General features: G+C 38.0%; 1 protein-coding gene across 3 annotated transcripts in view; it reads left to right on the top strand.

Moving 5' to 3' along the window:
• Positions 1-5,765, top strand: part of RFX6 (regulatory factor X6) — a 61,434-nt gene extending 55,669 nt beyond the window's left edge. For all 3 annotated transcript variants that reach the window (XM_021089153.1, XM_021089145.1, XM_021089140.1), the window contains 3 exons: positions 118-630; positions 1,507-1,719; positions 4,380-5,765. In XM_021089153.1, coding sequence (XP_020944812.1) covers positions 118-630; positions 1,507-1,719; positions 4,380-4,555 — 902 coding nt within the window. In that variant the 3' untranslated portion in view covers positions 4,556-5,765. The remainder of the gene's footprint in view (positions 1-117; positions 631-1,506; positions 1,720-4,379) is intronic.

The raw sequence follows: 19,818 nt of genomic DNA, 5'->3' as shown, positions 1-19,818 counted from the left end.
AAAATGAACTAAGTTGGAAAAAACAGTGCATTAATAAATCTTGTGAGTAATTTTAAAAGATATGAGCCCAAGTATTCTAATTTGCCACTAATGAATGCTCTGGTAATTTTTCTCCAGGTCAAATGGAGCTTTCCCAGAGCTCTGGTCATCTGATGACACCACCCATTTCTCCAGCCATGGCAAGCCGAGGAAGCGTCATTAACCAGGGACCGATGGCAGGGAGACCGCCAAGTGTGGGTCCAGTGCTGTCAGCCCCCTCACACTGCTCAGCGTACTCCGAGCCTGTTTATCCTGCTCTCCCTCAAGCCAATCATGACTTCTATGGGACCAACTCTAACTATCAGACAGTGTTTAGAGCACAGCCACACCCCCCATCGGGACTCTATCCTCATCGCCCTGAGCATGGTCGATGCATGGCCTGGAGTGAACAGCAGCTTTCTAGAGACTTCTTTGGTGGCAGCTGCGCGGGGTCCCCATATAGTTCTCGACCACCTTCCGGCTATGGACCATCCCCACACAGCCAAGATTCCCACAGTATGCAGTTTTTAAATACAGGAAGCTTCAACTTCCTGAGCAGTGCAGGGGCTGCCAGCTGCCAAGGAGCAACATTGCCTCCTAATTCACCTAATGGTATTGAAATTTTTAAAGAATTCTTCTTAGCTTTTGAGATGGCAATAGGCAAAATCAGGGGTTCAGTTCCACCTTCATTGATTTAGGTGTCATCTCACTAGAGCTCTCTAAAGATTATGGAATCTTAGACATTTGGAGCTAATTTCTGCCACATACAAATATACCATTGGTTCTTGTGACTTTATTAAAGTCGCCCTTCTGAATACCACATGTGATGAAAAAATACTGTGTCAAACCGTATGTTTGAGACCAAGCTTAATGGCCCCAAAGAAGTATGTTCTGTCCTTTGAAAATATTTTTAGTAAATAAGTTTTATTTTGTTTTTTGTTTTCTGGAAAATGAGCATCAGATCTAAGAGATGAGGACCCAACAGTGCCTCTTATTAGGCTGACAAGACACTTGAAGTTATTGAGTTGGGAAGATCTATAGACTTACTCAGCCACCAAACTAGGCTCTATGCAGAAGCTGCCCTGATGCCGCTCTCCTCAGGGTAGACCAGTCCTTCTCCCAGAAACATGGATCTGTAAATAAAATTGATGTTTGACAAGTAGTGTAATCTTTGCGAGAGGCTAATGGTGGTTTTTTCTTCATAAGCAGATATTGTTAATTTAGTAAGGGAAATATGGGAGAGGTAGTCTTGTATCTCAAAATTAATAACACACTAACTCCTATGTGTTATTTAAAACAAAAAGTAACATAGTGAAGCATATCCATATGTAAGCACAAATCCGACAGTATCATAGATGTAGATGTAAATGTAATATTTACAGTATGCTAGTTTTAAAGCTCTATCCTATTACCTTGCCTTTTCTTTTTTCTTCCTGGAATGTTATTTGTACTAAGTTAACTCTACATTCTCAACATTTTCTGTTATAGGGTACTATGGAAGCAATATGAACTACCCAGAGTCTCACAGACTTGGATCGATGGTGAATCAACATGTCTCTGTCATCAGCAGTGTTCGCTCGCTGCCCCCCTACAGTGACATCCACGATCCCCTTAACATTTTAGACGACAGCACTAGAAAACAGACCAGCTCGTTTTACACAGACACCTCACCTTCAGTTGCATGTCGAACTCCAGTAGTAGGTAAATTATATTAGTAGTTCTTGAAAACATCTTTAAAAAGTTGTGAACATGAGGCCTGCAGTATTAACTGGGGATTCATGTTCCCACAGTTGATTTATCGCTTTGGATCTGAAGTTACTTTTTTTAATCTGTTAGTAATAGTCTTACATCTATTAATATACATGTCACCAGGCAATCTACTGCTAGATCTGTTATTCTTTCCAAAAAGAATATCTGGCACTCGTTATGTCTGCAAAAAATTAATATAACCTGTCAAATTCAGTCTAAAAAAACTATAAATTTTACAAGGGCAATAATGATATCTTTTTCCCACTATCTCTTGGTCACTGTTGGGAACAGGCAGTGCCAAGCGTTGTTCTTTGGACCCATAATATCCATCAGTAGCCTAAAACCACTCCAAGTTTTAAAAAACAGTGGCATGTGATGAAAGTTACTATCATTTTCTCAGTTGTATGTAAAACGTGATCAGACACCTCTGTAGCACCTTCACTGTGTTTTGATTCTATAACATACGTTTTAAGTAAAAATGAGCAAAACTGTATGTTTTCCATGAAGTCGCCTAGCATCTTATTCCAACCAGGTTGATGTCCCTAAGAAAATACTGCAGCTTCTACTCGATGTATCACCAGCACCCAGCAAAGTGCCTGCCACATAGTCGTCACTCAGTGAGTCAGTGATTTGAAAAAAGGGGCAGTAACAAATGCATATTTGAGTTTCTAAAACCACTAATAAGGTATCACAAAGCAAGTGTATATCCATGTAGGCATCGAGGCAGGGTGTTAATGTTTGCAGGAGATGACTGAAATCTCCCAATGGAATTGATTTCAGATGAGCGTAAGTAGAGGGCATTGACACCCAAACAGAGCAGAATGGAAAATGAGACAAATTCCATCTCTCCTCACTCGGTGTATTTTTCCAATAATTCAATAGGAAGCACCTTTTCCTTTCCTGTGACCATCACAGATGTTCCCTGAGCAGAGTCACCAGCTTATCTCATGCCATCTGCAGATGGTCATTGCTTCTAGGTTACTCTAATGAAGCAGAAAATTCCACTTCAGGAAGTTTCCTCACTCTGAGACTAAAATGTACCGTGTTGCTATTGTTACTATTAGTTCTGTTTACTTGTAGAGATAGTGGAAGTGTTGATGGAACATAGCTTGGGTGTAGCATGGTTCTAGTCGGCAGGGTTGGCTGGCAAGTAAACTTCAAAGAGGGGCTCTTGGTTAAAAGAGGGAATAGAGTAGTTGGGTAAGCAGCAAAAGGGGAATTAGGATTTATAACTATATTTCCTTAGTTACAAAGCCTGGTTTTTAGTGGCAGAGAGATGGTACTTAGAAAAATAAGAAAGACAGCACTGATAAGGCAGCAGCCAAAATGTAAGAAACAGTGTCAGCCAGTTAGTCAAAATTTTTGAGAACCTACTATGTGCCAAACCTCATTTTAGGTGTTAGGTTATGGTAGTGATCAGGACAGAGTTCCTGCCTATAACAAATTTACATTCCAGTGGGGAGAGATGTGGCAGTGAAAATATAAACAAATGCATTTAAAAAGATTATTTCAGGGAGTTCCTGTGGTGGCTCAGTGGAAACAAATCTGACTGGCATCCATGAGGATGCAGGTTCAATCCCTGGCCTTGCTCAGTGGGTTAAGGATCCAGCATTGCTATGAGCTGTGGTGTAGGTCACAGATGCGGCTCAGATCCCTAGTTGCTGTGGCTTTGGCCTAGACCAGCAGCTACAGCCGTGATTCTACCCCTAGCCTGGGGATCTCCATATGCCGCAGGTGTGGCCCTAAAACAAAACAAAACAAAACAAGATATTTTCAGGTATTCTCAAGTCGATTAGTGGGTAAAATGACAGATAGGAATGGAGGAGCTGCTTTAGGTAACGTAGTTAAGAAAGCAATCCTGAGGCAGAAACATTTGACTGGAAAGCTGAGTGTTAAGAATGGGGCAATGATGTGAAGATCTGATGGTGGGGTGCAGACAGAAGAAATGGGAAGGTGCAGAGTCTCCAATATGGGAACACTTTGGGAAAATTCAATAGGCGGAGAGAAGACCAATGTGTTTTGAGCACAGTGAATGAGGAGAGGGGGTTAAAATAAATCAGAAGGCAGAGACCAGTTCATCTGGGGTGTTATGAACCAGGGCAAGGAGCTTGGGCTTTGGAGGAATGGGAAGTCATTGTAGTATCTGAGAAGAAGGACAGTTTGATATACACTTCTGCAAGATGATGCTGGCTGCTCTGCAGAAGAGAGGTGGGGCAAGCAAAGGTGAGGGACATGAGACTAGTTAGGAGATTGCTGTGTTGGTCCAGGTAAGAGAAGATGGTCGTTGGAACTACAGTTGTGGAGGTATGGATGGAAAGAGGAGGCCGTCTGGGGATAGAGTTTGGTGATAAAGCTGTCTGAATTTAATTTTAGAAATTGAGTTTTCTTTGTGAAATGCGTGAAAGAAGGAATAATTGCTGGGAGAAGAGCAAGGGGGAAAGTGGAGAAAAAGATAAGGATTGCTCTGAGAAACCATACATGCTCAAATTTAGCAGAGAGATGTGTGCTAAATGCACAAGTAAAAACAAAGGCTTAACGTGAGTGGCCTTCATTTTGCAGAGAAAAGAAAATGTCAGTCAATTTTCAACTGCCGATTATATTTTCCCTTACAGCTTCAAGCTTGCAAACCCCAATTCCTTCCTCCTCCTCCCAGTGTATGTATGGAACTTCAAATCAGTATCCAGCTCAAGAAAGCCTGGACTCCCATGGAGCAAGTGGTAGAGAAATGGTACCCTCTCTACCACCCATCAACACTGTGTTCATGGGAACAGCAGCTGGAGGCACTTAAACCAACAACCCCGGGTGGGGCTTGAAACTTTAGAAATCTCGACTCCTCAAATCCTATCCACTCACACTGCCGTTGGAGAGAGAAAATGGAATATCCAGTAGCAGGATATTGTCTTTCAGGTCGCTGTACAAAGTTATGGACAACCCCATAGTGAATGGAAATACATGCAGAGTGTGCCTTGCACACAAACTGTTTTGAATGCATCTCATTATTAGCCATAGTTTCAAACATTATCAAATGGAACCAGTGAAGCTCTGAAGATGCAGACATTTAAACTACGAAGTTTAATATTTCACCACTTAACTTATTGAAAATCTCTGTGCTGTTTCATTGTTGGTTTCCAAAAAAAGAGAGAAATGTTTATTTAATGCCTTTAAAATACCTTTAATTTATTAGGATCTCAGAATCATTGTTTACTATCCCTTATTTGACAAAAAGTCAAATGTGTATGGTCTACCTCCTATGGAAATGTTTACAAGGTCAAGACTTAATTCAATTCAGCCTAGACCAAAGTTTCTTAACTTTCAATTTCTGTGCATTAGTATGATGATTTCTGTTACATAGCAGTATCCTGAGTCTATGTAACTGAATGGAGATTAAAAATGCTTTACTTCAAAAAGATAGGAAGAAATAAGTGTAGAATTTTTTTAAGGCTTGGTTGCTTTCAGGGCTGGTACTGTTTCTAAAGAATGCTGGGGATTTGCAGGCAAAGCTCCTTTGTGTATCAAAGAGTGAAAATTGTTGATAAAAATACAATAGTTTCAGAACATTTGTATATCAGATACATGCATATAAATATAGAGAAATTGTGACTGTGGAAGCAGTCTTGAGTACTTTGCTTAGAAACTGAGAATGAATGAGTGCTCAAGGATCATCTGGAGACAAAAACAAACTTTGAAAGATTCATTACATATAAATTAATACAATTTGATACACCATTTATCTTTTTTTTTCTTTTTCATGTATCTTAACTGAAAGGTGTGCTATAAGACTCATGGCCTATAACTGGAAATTTCCATTAACTTTATAGGCTTCTTTTATAGTCTCATGATGGGCCTCCTATGATGTGTATTAAGGATTGAGTCATACTGTAAGCCCTGGTTACATTATACAAAGATCTGTAAGCTCCAAACACCCATGATACATCATGATGTAATTTGGTCAAGACAAACTGTGAAATTGTTTTCAGCAAGCAATAAACAATTACCTGTGGACTTGTGGGAGTGTTGCTACCATTTGCTCAGTAGTTTGTGGTTTATGAGCTAACTAATTAGCAGAAACATTTTACAACAACCAGATCATGAGAAATAGCAAACTAAACGTCCTATTCTTTGTCATGGTAATATCATAAGAATAAAAAGGAGAGTGAAATTAATAAGTGACTGGGCTGAAGGAGAAAACAAAAAGCTTTAAGACGTATTGGGACATAAGTCTGAAACATTGAGAATGAAATTTCCATTGTGTAGGAATTAAATATATAGTCATCATATATTTTCCATCAGACACAACGGACAATACAAAGATGAAAAAATACAGAGACAAAAAAGACAGTGTCATTACTTTAATAAGTTTTTCGTTTGTTTGTTCATTTGTTTTTTGTCTTTTTGCCATTTCTAGGGCCGCTCCGGCAGCACATGGAGGTTCCCAGGCTAGGGGTCTAATCGGAGCTATAGCTGCCAGCCTACATCAGGGCCACAGCAACATGGGATCCGACCACGTCTGCAACCTACACCACAGCTCATGGCAGCGCCGGATCCTTAACCCACTGAGCAAGGCCAGGGATCGAACCCGAAACCTTCTGGTTCCTAGTCGGATTTGTTAACCACTGAGCCATGACGGGAACTCCTACTTTAATAAGTTTTGATGTAATGATGAAGTCATGATAGGAAGTAGAAGCTCAACTAAAGATTTTTGAGTAAAAAATCAACGTGGGGAAATGATATTTAGGGAACATCTAGCAGCAGCTGGGGGGAGGTAGACATGTTAGGAGAAGAATTAGCCTAATAATAGGACATTGGGAGGGGGGGTGGAGCTGTTTCTCTCATCCAGGTGCCCAGCAGATAAGTGCAGAAACTATGGGAAAGAAGAGTGAAGTGAGGAGGGAGAGAGAAAGGAAGCATAGGCATCATTTCAAAGAGACATGAGCATCATTTCAAGGACACTGAAGGACTGGTGACTGCCTAGAGGCTCTAAAGTTTTCCTTAACACTATTTGCAAAGCATTTCAGTGTAAACAGTTGACCCTATATTGATACTCTCTCCCACCCTTAATTTTAAGGTGAGGGGAACTATTGGAGCAGGACGAAGCTCACAAGGCAAGTGAGCACCATCTGGGTTTCATGTGCATCATAACAAGGTGATGAATTTTGACATCGAGAACACGAACTTGCTCTTTTCCCCAGGTAGCGAGCTACCTGGTAGTTTACTGGAGATGTAACAGTGGTTCTCAATTGGCTTTCAGATAGGACAGATCTTTGGTTTGCGGGACTATTCTGCATATTGCACCAGGTAAGTAATCCTGGCCTCAAACGCTAAATACCAGTACACTCCCCCAAAAAACCTTGTGACAATCAGAAACATCTCCCATATTTCCAAATGCCCCTGGAAAGGCAGTGCCATTCCAGCATGAATTAAAGGTGACAGCATCTTTAATTTTACTCAAAGGAGCTTGAGACATTTAATACCTTTCTGCCCATCAGCTACACTCATCATTTAAGAATTGTTTTCCTTCGTGAATCTAAAGTATGGCTGCTAAAAGCACTTTGTATTATTCTTTAGGTTTTTATTTTATTTTATTTTATTTTATTTTAATTTTTAGTCACACGTACAGCATATGGAAGTTCCTGGGCCAGGGATCAAATTAAGCCACTACAATGACAATGCCAGATCGTTAACCTGCTATGCCACAAGAGAACTCCTAGGCTAATTTTAATACAGCTAAGAGGATCTAGCCTAGTTTTTTCATGTTTTTAAAAGTAAATAAATATTCTTCAAATAACTTTTAGAAGTTGCGGAGTAGCACTTATAAAGAAGTGAGCTGTTCAAGCTAATGCTTATGTGAATTGCAAAATTAAGGTTAAAAATTTTAAGATGCTAGATTTATAACTCAATTCCTGGAGTACTACCTTTCAAATCTTACATTATAGTTGTTACTAAAGATAAAAGGCATAATGAAAAATGAATGTTACAGTTAATACAATTCAGAGACCAAGAGCCTGTCTAATAACCACACGAAGAAAAACTAAAACTCAGCTCGGTCATTAACACAGAATCACAGATCAGAGGGATCTGGTTTATTCTACTCTCTCTAGGTAGTGCTGCACTAAGAAAAATTAGAGATATCCTCGGTTATATGTTCCCAAGTATATGTTCAGGTCAGAAAGAATTTTTAAAAATGCTTTAAGCTAAATATCAATTACAGTTGTGATATAAAATCTTTCTCTTTGTTTCTGCTTCAAAGGAGAAGAATTCATGAGACTCTCAAGGTCACCCAGGTCAAGAACTTATTTTGGAAGTGAGAAGGGGGGTATTTTTCATTGACACGGTGCCCAAAGAGGGCAGGTACAGTGGCACTTTGTGTGAGGACCAGGGATATGCATATTCTACAACGTGTGAGACAGATGTAAAGAACAGTCTCACTTCAAAGGCCAATAACACTGTATGGAGAAATAGAGGTAGACCAATGGGCTGTGAAGGGATTGCCTCAAAACTTCACCCAATAATGGTGATTTATATTAAATAGTATCTAAGTCAGATCATCTCTTCAGGAACTGTGACTGAGAAACTCACACACACAACCTAGAGAAACAGACAGAGGAATAGGGCTAGAAGCAGAGAGAAAGAAAAGGAAAGCTAGAAAGAAGCTAAGTTGGGAGAAGGGTTCAATAGGTGTCAATGGGTGGATACTTCCAATGGAATGCTGAGACAACAGGTCCCTAGATGTGTTGTAGAACCCCAGAGCCATGGCGGTGCCATCCTGACCAGTGAGGAACAATGCCAAATGCTCCTCTTCCCATCCAAGTTTGCTCTTGGAGCCTTTAATGGACACAGTCCCTATTTAGCCATCCAGAGTATAACTGCTCTGACTGTACCACCAAATCCACAGCAGCAGGTGTTTCCTCTTCTTCAGAAAAAAAAAAAAAAAAAAACTTGATAAGCAGCAGATTAGACCCTCCCTGATAATGTTTTTGAACCACTGATTTATGCCTATACAAATAGAGTTCATAAAAATAGGACAAAGAATATGCCTTAAAAGTTAGCCTGGATGGTGCATTTTCTCTTCCTTCATCTCTCACCCTCAAGAAAAAAAGAGAAAGAAGGAAGGAAAGAAGGAAGGAAGGAAGGAAAGAAAGAAAAAGAAAAAGAAAGAAAGAAAGAGAAAGAAAGAAAGAAAGAAAGAAAGAAAGAAAGAAAGAAAGAAAGAAAAGAAAGGAAGAAAGAAAAAGAAAAGAGGGGGAAAAAAGGAAAGAAAAAACACTTGAGATAAATGAATTCTTAAATCCAAACCCCAAATTCCACCTTTTCAAAAAAGCAGGAGGCAGATGAGAGTATGTTCAAACTTCGTGGAACCTGAGTGTAAAGGGAGTGAAATTAATTGTCATATAAGTCTCATAGTAACAGCTATGATCTGTTGTAAGGCCTGAAGTCGTAAACTGTTCATACTGTATTTTGAAGGCAGATTTATAATCCTAGCTGAATTAAAGAAATTTAAACAAAAACCTTCCAGAAAAGTAAACAAGAATGATTATGGCATACAGGACATTTTGTGCTTTGGGAAAGATAAGAAATGATGAATTTATATAAAAGGTCATTAAACTATCTCATTCAATTATTGAATTCTAAATTAAATTCTCGAGTTTGTAAGTGGCAGAGAACACAACCTGTCTGTTCCAAAAGCACACTGATTAAATGAAAAGAAAATAAATTTAAGTTACTCCTTGATTATAGGCATTAGCAATGGCTGGGAAAGATAGATAGTTTTAAGTAGACTCCAATGAATAATCTATTTCTAACTTTGAGCTATCTGATTACAAAATAAGGTCTTATCTCTGTTCTGATTGGTAAAAAGGTCTTTGACTAATTTTCTAATATCAAAATCTTATAAATAGTGTTTAATTTTTGTTGATCTTAGCTAGAAAATACTATGCTAGAAATGTTTTCCATTTAAAAAAAATCTATTTCCAGGATAAGCAGAATAATTTATTCAGTTTTTTTTTTTTTTTTGTAGACTCTAATCCAGTCAGAGAGATCTCTGATCTGTCTCCAAACTTCTCTTCCAACATCTACAATTCAATCATAATCATGAAAATGTTTATGAAGATAAAATTTACCCCTCATTAGTTTGAGCCTTTTGCTTATCACATCAGGGATTCTAGTAAAAGTCTCTCTGTCCATTCAATAGCATGGGAAACTTTTTTGTTGTTGCTGAGAACGCTGTATCATTTACTTCTAGGGAAACAATAACTCAATAATCAGAAAATTAAAGAGTGAAGAGCATAATACTGTTACATTTCTGAATAGCACAACTAAAAACACAGATTACTGCTCCTATTAAAAAATGATCTCATTCTTTATAAATATCTCATTTCATCCCAATACTTAAAATGTACTTATTGCTTGAGTATTCTTAATGAAATGTCTTGGTAGGTGTTCTCAGGCTTGGTTAGGTTTTGTCAAGGACATAATACGTTGAGGGTTCCAAGAGACACTCCATTTTACCCCACATTTTAACACATATGTCTGCTCACAGCGGTGATAAGAACAAAGTTCCTCTCTCATGAAACTTTCAAAATTGGTTACAATTAAGGAGTAATGAGTTCCCATCATGGCTCAGTGGATACTGACTAGTATCCATGAGAACGCAGGTTCAATCTCTGGCCTCGCTCAGTGGGTTAAGGATCTGGTGTTGCCATGAGCTGTGGTGTAGATCTCAGACGTGGCTCGGATCCCGTGTTGCTGTGGCTGTGGTGGAGGCCGGCAACTACAGCTCCAATTCAATCCCTAGCATATGCCACAGGTGCAGCCCTAAAAAGACAAAAAGGAAAAAAAAATGAGTTAAAATTGTGAAAAGATGTAAAGGATCTCAGAGAAATTAAAATAAGAATTGAGCTCCTGGAGATGCCTACAGGGCAGGGATAAGATGGGGAGATCTGGTCAGGGAAACTTCTTGAAAGAAGTAACTTACTGAGACAGAAGAAAAAGTAAGAAGTAGGCTACATTGGGAAGGGGAATTGTGGTGGGGAGAGGTGAGCAGGCAGGATAAATTCAGGATGGGAATCCGTACATAAGGAACTTATGACTGGAAGCAAAAGATGAAAAGGTGTGGCAGAGCTCGGAGAGATTAGAAGAGTGGCCAAAACGAGTGTAGAAAGATACTCCTGAGCATTTCAAACTTTAATGATGATTGTGGTGATTTACTTATAAAACACGAGAAACATGTCATTGTAAAACCTACAAAACATGAGAAGAGGCTGGTAATAATGTTAAGCTGAAATGTTTATAAATTCTGAAATGCTAAAATATTTTCATGATGAGAACAGCATTGCTTTCCTAGGATCCACTATTAAAAATAGCCTTGAAGCCCTTTCCATGTGTTCCATGACAACACGTCATTAAAGAAATTAATCTCACGGTTTTCTCTTATGTTTTGGGGGTATAATTGACATATAACATTGTATTAACCTTAGGCTTTGGTTTTCTTCATGTGGGTCATAATTAGGTTCTCTTTTTTAAACTGATGATTTCAGCCAATAAAATAAGTTTTAATAGAATTTGCTCTTCTTTTTTTCCCACAAGTTCAGTCCCAGACTTCCTTCCTTGAAATATCAAGGAAATATTTAAATAGCAGGGAAAGGAAAGCTCTCTTAATGATTTTAAGTGACATTTTTTTCTTCTGGATAGCTGATGTGATTAATTTTAACCCTAAAGTTGAAGGGAACTAAAAGGTGACGAGAAGGTCAAAACCAAGATTTCTCAGTGTGATGTGGTGACTTTACCTCTTTTCTTAAGACAGATGTTGTAGAGTCTTTGAGTAAGAATGGGATGAGGAACACATTTACAAAAGTGAAAAATTAACTACTTAATATGATACCTGCTCTAAAGTAAAGAGAAACCATTGTTTTTATTAGTTAAAAACAAGGGTGGTGTTTTTAGCAATCAATAGAATGAGGGTCAGAGATTTACAGCCCTCAAGCATCTTCAAACACACAGGAGCAAATATGAGCTTCGGGGCAGTTTGTTAATCAAGATTCATCATTTAGCTTTGTGTACTTTAGCTTATTAATGTTTTATACATGACCTCTGGAAAACAGAACTTTTTTCATATTATATATTATAAAATGGCAAGACTTCTCACCTTAGAATTGTAGGGGTAATATTTTCCATTATTTTCCATCTCACCCCCCAACATATGTACTTTTTTTCACTCACTACACCTCATCTGGATACCTCTACAATTTATAATCTCAACTTTCCACTCCCCAAAGAAACTCCACCTAGAATATGTCCTTAAAGATGGTACTTGATGTTTCTTCACAAGAAGCTGAGTGTTCAGGTGCCTGAGGGATTGGAGGCCCTTGGACGTCCAACTAGCAGAGAAAGCCCTCTGAGGGTGCACCGATTCTTCAATGAAACATAACCTGTTGGCATAACGGTGGTTCTCCACATCCTGATTGATGCTCCCCAGGGAAATATAGGGAAAAGTGGCCAAGAACTGACTAGTGAATTCTGGAAACCAAAAAGAACAGGTTGTCTTTGACACATACTTCAGTACTAACTGACTTGCCCCCAGTGAAACTCTTGCATAGCATTTTGTGGGCTCCTTGCATTGAGAACATGTGACAATGAAAGATTCAGATAGAGTGCCGATGGGACTAAGAAGGATCAGGATGATGGGGACAGACTTGAGTTATCCTACAAAGGCACCACCCCAAGAACCAAGACTAATCTTTATACTGAAGTGAGCATTGACATGGTTGTTCCAGTTTCTGTTAAACTATGAAGACAGGAGTAACAAAAAATATGATGTCAAAGTCAAGGCAAAAATATGTAGCCATTTAAAATACTTACTTCAGGGTCAGACAAATCAGTTTTTGAAACCACATTAACTGTATGACAAGTTAAACAACCTCTCCAAAACTCATTTTTCTCATCTGTCAAAGGAGCTTAATAATATTATCTATCAAAGGTTTTTTGTGAGGATGAACTGAGCTACTGCTTTTGAAATGGTTTCTGACATATTGTATAGACTCAATAAATGGTAACTATTATTATTATTATTCAAATCCAGTATTATTGGAATCAGTAGTATAATAATAATAATGTAAGCAATGTAAACTGTTTTTGTGTGTTTCACGTGTAATGTAGGCTGTTCTATTGCTTGAGTTGTCTAGCAAGATAACCTAGGCTGGTGTGGTTAAATAAGAATTTATCATGTAAACGTAGAAGGAAAAAGCAAAATGTGGTAAATCATTAACTACTCCAATATGATTTCATAGAAGTGACATCCATAGAATACACTATGGTCTGGCTTTTTTATATGAAAATATGATTAGAAGAAATATTTTAAAATAATTTATGTTTATAAATATTTTGCTGATTTCATACAATGATGTAGAGTCTTCCTCTATGACATCAATAATTCTGGGAAGAAGTTGTCAGTGTTCATTTCAGTTCGATTGTCCTTGTTTTCAGACATATAATATGTAGCCATAAAAATGTGAGATTTTTGGAGTTCCCATCATGGCTCAGTGGTTAACGAATCCGACTAGGAACCATGAGGTTGTGGGTTCGATCCCTGGCCTCGCTCAGTGGGTTAAGGATCTGGTTATGCCATGAACTGTGGTGTAGGTTGCAGATACGGCTTGGATCTAGCATTGGTATGGCTGTGGCATAGGCCAGCGGCTACAGCTCTGATTGGTCAATTAAAGTAGTATTTTAAGTAATTCTTTTTTTTAAATTTTTTATTTATTTATTTTTCCACTGTACAGCATGGGGACCAAGTTACACATACATGTATACATACTTTTTCCTCCCATTGTTGTGTTGCAGTGTAAGTATCTAGACGTAGTTCTCAGGGCTACACAGCAGGATCTCATTGTAAATCCATTCCAAGAGCAATAGTTTGCATCCGTTAACCCCAAGCTCCCCATCCCTCCCATTCCCTCCCTCTCCCCCTGGGCAGCCACAAGTCTATGATTTTATTTTCTGTGTAAATGTTCATTTGTACCTTAGATTAGATTCCAGTCATAAGTGATATCATATGGTATCTATCTTTCTCTTTCTGACTTATTTCACTCAGTATGAGAGTCTCTAGCTTTTGCACAGCAAAGGAAACCAAAAAGAAGACAAAAAGACAACTTACAAAATGCAAGAAAGTACTTTCAAAAGATGTGACTGACAAGGGCTTAATCTCTAGGATATACAAGCAACTTATACAACTCAACAGCAAAAAAAGCCAACCACCCAGTGGAAAAATGGGCAAAAGATCTGAATAGACCATTCTCCAAGGAAGATGTACAGATGGCCAATAAGCACATGAAAAAATGCTCAACATTTCTGATTATTAGAGAATTGCAAATCAAAACTACCATGAGATACCACCTCATACCAGTAAGAATGGCCATCATTAATAAGTCCACAAATAACAAGTGCTGGAGGGATGTGGAGTAAAGTAGGATTTTAAAATGTAAACAGTTAACTTTATAATCATAAATTATTAGTGTGTTAGATCTTTTTTTTTTCTTGTCTTTTGTCTTTTTAGGGCCCCACTCATGGCATATGGAGGTTCCTAGGCTTGGGGTCCAACTGGAGCTACAGCTGCCCACCTACGCCACAGCCACAGCAATGCAGATCTGAGAGCCATGTTTGCAACCTACATCACAGCTCATGGCAACACCAGATACTTAACTCACTGAGAAAAGGCCAGGGATTGAACCCATGGATGCTAGTCAGGTTTGTAAACCACTGGGCCACAATAGGAACTCCAGTGTTTCGGATCTTTCTAATGCCTTCATAACTACAAAGTTAAGGGCAAGGTGCTTTCTCGTCTCTGTTATTCTTGTAAGGAAAACCCAAGCTACCAAGCTGAACATCCAGTTCCTGATTATTGAACATCTCCTCCAAGATGTTCTGCAGACACCAGAAGCTCAGCATGTATGGACCAGGAGCCACTGGCTTCATTCTTGCACTGTGTTCTCACCATGCTTTCCCTCTCATCATTAGAGAGCCATGGAAGCCAGAAAGCTGGAAGACATCCCAAACTCCCTTCATTGCCCCCACTTCCAGTCAACATGTTCCTTCTGGTTATCCTTCTGAGCGCCCATCTCATCCTCCTCATCCTTATGGACAATGTCCCAGAGCAAACTCTTGTCCTCTTTTCCCTTATCAGGACTATGGTTTTTTAGCTCCTACTCCATCAGTTTCTCCATCACTTCCAGAGGGAGCTTCCTTTTAACAAAGACTGCACTGCTGCTCAAAATTGTCCTCTGGCTCCTCTTTGACCTCAGAACAGGGCCCAAACTCATCAGCATGGGTCTAAGGCTTTTTCGCTTTTCCTGCTTGGACCTAGTAGTAATCAATATAATGTATATGCTCTTTGGAAATTTGTCTGCACTTGGAAGCTGCATAAAATATTTAGATGTCAAAAGTAATCACTGTGTAGGTACTGGGATTTCCTTTATGTGTTGTGGTCATAATAGAAAGTGTAGCAGTATGAAGGATAAATGGTCAATAGAGATGAAATATTTATAAAAATCAATAGATTTAATGGCTCTAAAATATTACAGAATGTTAGCATTTGACACAAACATTTAATGGAAATTTTTGGCTCAATGATCAGTATTCCTAATATGTGACAAAGTGATAATGAAACACTGAGGAAATAGACCTTGATGGACCTCAATGATGTAAAGGCAGATAGAGACTTAACTGTTCCTAAGCTTGAGATTTTTAAAAAGTTAATACATAAGAACTTAATAAATATAATAAACTCTCTTCCTCTTCCTTCTGCCTTTTCTGTGTTTGACTGATTCTTACTCAATCTTCCAGTATAGATTTATATTCTCTAAGAAGTCACTTATGAAGCCCCAAAGTCCAGCTTAGTGTCCCTCTTATGTGCTCCCTTTAGGTCATATACTTCCCCAACATGACTGACGATGTTAGTTTGCTGTCTCCTGAACTAGACTATAAACTCTGGAATGGCTGAGGCAATTGTTAGGCTTGTTGATGTATTTCCACAATAAACACATGTTTAATTAAAATTGCATGTAGTAAACACCTTTAAATTCAGAGTGAATCATTATCTTTGGGCCCATTGATCAAGATGCTGTGTATCAAATGACACAATGAGGTTAGAGCAAGGCTCGTCATCTAACAGGGGCCCAGAACTACACAGAGTATGAAAACTTACTGAGGCTGAGCTTGTCGTTGCATAGTCACCAATCAGAAGCACTTTTTGGAGAAGTAAGTTGTATCTTTTTGTCTTTGGACTTTATTTTCAACCATAGAGTTGAAACACAAGTGGACTCTAAGAACTAAGATGTAGTTATCTATCTTATAGTCTAAGATCTTGGCAAATAGTAATTCAATGATTGGCTGATTGGCGAGGCCTGGAATATGCCTTTGAAAGCATTCAATCCAGATATACATCTTAAATAAATTCTTTCATTTTGCTCAAATAGAAAGATGGCAGGATATTTTTAGCAGCATTATTTGTAATAGAAAAAAAAAAGAATCAACTTAAATGACCATCAGTTGATAGATGAATAAGAAAAAAAAAGAATTTGTGCAATGTAATACTATAGTTTAGATAAAATTAGTGAATTAAATCTACCTGTATTAGGAATAAGTCATAAAAAAGACAAGTTAAGTGAAAAAAGCAAGTTCAAAAAATAAATGCCAATATTTATGTGAATTTAAAACCATAAAAAACTATTTTTTATGTGTACATTTGTGGTCAAAGCAAAACTATGTGGTTGGGAGGTGTATATATTATTTTCAGTATAATGATTACCTTTGGGAAGGGAGGCAGAGAAATAAGGCTGGATGGAGCTTCATTTCTATCTTAAAACACTTGTTTCTTTAAAAAAGATGTGAAACAAATGTGGTGAAATTCTATTTACATATTGGTTAAAGTTTGGTGATAGATATGTTGATGTCTATTATACTATTCTGTGTACTTTATTATTATTATTTTTATTTTTAACTTTATTATTATTTTTTTATTTTTAATAGTTATTTCCCCAATACATTTTTTGCTACTATACAGCATGGTGACCCAGTTACACATACATGTATACATTCTATTTTCTCACATTATCATGCTCCATCATAAGTGACTAGACATAGTTCCCAGTGCTACACAGCAGGATCTCATTGCTAATCCATTCCAAAGGCAATAGTTTGCATCTATTAACCCCAAGCTCCCCATCCACCTCACTCCCTCCCCTTCCCCCTCCCCCTTGGCAACCATAAATCTGTTCTCCAAGTCCATGATTTTCTTTTCTGTGGAAAGGTTCATTTGTGCCTTATATTAGATTCCAGATATAAGTGATAACATATGGTATTTGTCTTTCTCTTTCTGACTTACTTCACTCAGTATGAGAGTCTCTAGTTCCATCCATGTTGCTGCAAATGCCATTATTTTGTTCTTTTTTTATGGCTGAGTACTATTCCATTGTGTATATGTACTGCATCTTCCTAATCCAATCATCTGTCAATGGACATTTGGGTTGTTTCCATGTCTTGGCTATTGTGAATAGAGCTGCAATGAACATTGCGGGTGCATGTGTCTTTTTCTAGAAAAGTTTTGTCAGGATATATGCCCAAGAGTGGGATTGCTGGGTCATATGGTAGTTCTACATATGGATTTCAAAGGTATCACCATACTTATCTCCATAGTGGTTGTACCAGCTTACATTCCCACCAACAGGCAGGAGGGTTCCCTTTTCTCCACACCCCCTTGGGCATTTGTTCTTTGTGGACTTATTAATGATGGCCATTCTGACTGGTGTGAGGTGGTATCTCATGGTAGTTTTGATTTCCATTTCTCTAATAATCAGGAATGTTGAGCATTTTTTCATGTGCTTGTTGGCCATCTGTACATCTGCCTTGGAGAAATGTCTATTCAGGTCTTTTGCTCATTTTTCAATTGGTTGTTGGCTTTTTTGCTGTTGAGTTATATAAGTTTCTTGTATATTCTAGAGATTAAGCCCTTGTCAGTTGCATCATTTGAAAGTATTTTCTCCCATTCTGTAAGTTGTCTTTTTGTCTTCTTTTTGGTTTCCTTTGCTGTGCAAAAGCTTGTCAGCTTGATGAGGTCCCATCGGTTTATTTTTGCTCTTATTTCTGTTGCTTTGGGAGACTGATCTGAGAAAATATTCATAAGGTTGATGTCAGAGCATGTTTTGCCTATGTTCTCTTCCAGGAGTTTGATGGTGTCTTGTCTTATATTTAAGTCTTCCAGCCATTTTGAGTTTATTTTGGTGCATGGTGTGAGGGGGTGTGTTCTAGTTTCATTGATTTGCATGCAGCTGTCCAGGTTTCCCAGCAATACTTGCTGCAAAGACTGTTTTTTTCCCCCCATTTTATGTTCTTGCCTCCTTTGTCAAAGATTAATTGACCATAGGTGTCTGGGTTTATTTCTGGGTTCTCTATTCTGTTCCATTGGTCTGTCTGTCTGTCTGTTTTGGTACCAGTACCACACTGTCTTGATGACTGTGGCTTTGTAATATTGCCTGAAGTCTGGGATAGTTATGCCTCCTGCTTGGTTTTTGCTCCTCAGAATTGCTTTGGCAATTCTGTGTACTTTTTAATAAATTTAAAATGTTATAATCATTTCTTGAACTACAATAGAGAAAAATAAACTGTAAGGAGAGCCTATTCAGTTTTAAAAATTAAAACTTTACCCAAATGTTAGTTCAGCAGTGAGTTGAATAAAATATAAGCTATTGAGAATCAAAAGGTTATTTAAGTCTCAGTAGCAAATGTTCATATCTTTGGGAAGGTCAGTTAGGCAGTAATACATGGTTTTGTTAGCTAAGATAGAAAAGAAAATCTTTCTTCTTTTCAGAAATTGAAATATTTTTTCCTAATTACAAACGCAAAAGAGGCTTAGAAATGTAAAATAAAGTGGGGGGAGAAATCTACATATAATCCTGCCTTTTATAAATAAAATCTATAAAATTTTTTTACACACATGCCTATATGCATACATGATTTAAAGGCATCTCTCTGTGCATACTCATTTACATTTGAATTATATGATGAATTTTCTCCTATGTTATTTCATTTTCTTTGACAGAAAAACTTTGGTAACTGTAAAGAATTTTTCATATGGAACTGCTATAACTTAACCAGTTCCCTACTGTTGAATATTTAAATGACTTCAAAGGGAGTTCCCATAGTGGCTCAGCAGTAACGAATCCGACTAGTATCCATGAGGATACAGGTTCAATCCCTAGCCTCACTCAGTGGGTTAAGGATCTGGCATTACCATGAGCTGTGGTGTAGGTTGCAGACATGGCTTGGAGCCCACATTTCTGTGGCTGTGGTGGAGGCCAGCAGTTACAGCTTCGATTTGACCCCTAGACTGGGAACTTCCATATGCCACAGGTGTTACCCTAAAAAAAAAAAAGCCAGAAATGAAGTATAACCAGTTAGCCAGTCCCCAAACACCAAGTCAGGTCTGAGATCTATACTTCTTTTTTCTTTACTCTTTATCTTATAAAAACTTCCTACATTCTCATTTTGCAGTTCTCAGAAAGGAAAGAGTCAAATAAAGAATAAAGAGTTTTTAAATGAAGTTTTATCACCTAAATTGTCTTTCACCATTTTTTATTTTTTTCTTTTTCTGCATCCTCACAGACACTATGTCAGGTTCTTAACCTGCTGAGCCACAATGGAACTCCTGCCATTTTTTTTAACATATTGCCTTAACATTCATGATTGTTAGAAGAAACTACTTTGATTCTTTTAAGATAGATAATCACAAAACAGTCTTGTACTAGTTGCTAAAAATGACCTCTGAAACACAGACATCCACGTTCATACATCCATGAGGATATGACAATAGTCTAGGCAAGAGACAATGAACATAATGCACAACAGGGAGCACACGTAAGTAGGATCAAGTGAGGCTAAATGCCACTAAGCAACCACACTTAGTGAACTTCAGACACTGTGGGGTCATGCGATATGATCCTCTATCAACGTCAATGTCACAATTCATTCTTTCAAGTTCAGTTGATATTGATGAGGTTATAAACA

The sequence above is a fragment of the Sus scrofa genome, chromosome 1 (assembly GCF_000003025.6).
Source record: "Sus scrofa isolate TJ Tabasco breed Duroc chromosome 1, Sscrofa11.1, whole genome shotgun sequence".
NCBI lineage: Eukaryota > Metazoa > Chordata > Mammalia > Artiodactyla > Suidae > Sus > Sus scrofa.
This window is presented reverse-complemented; position numbering and strand designations above follow the sequence as displayed.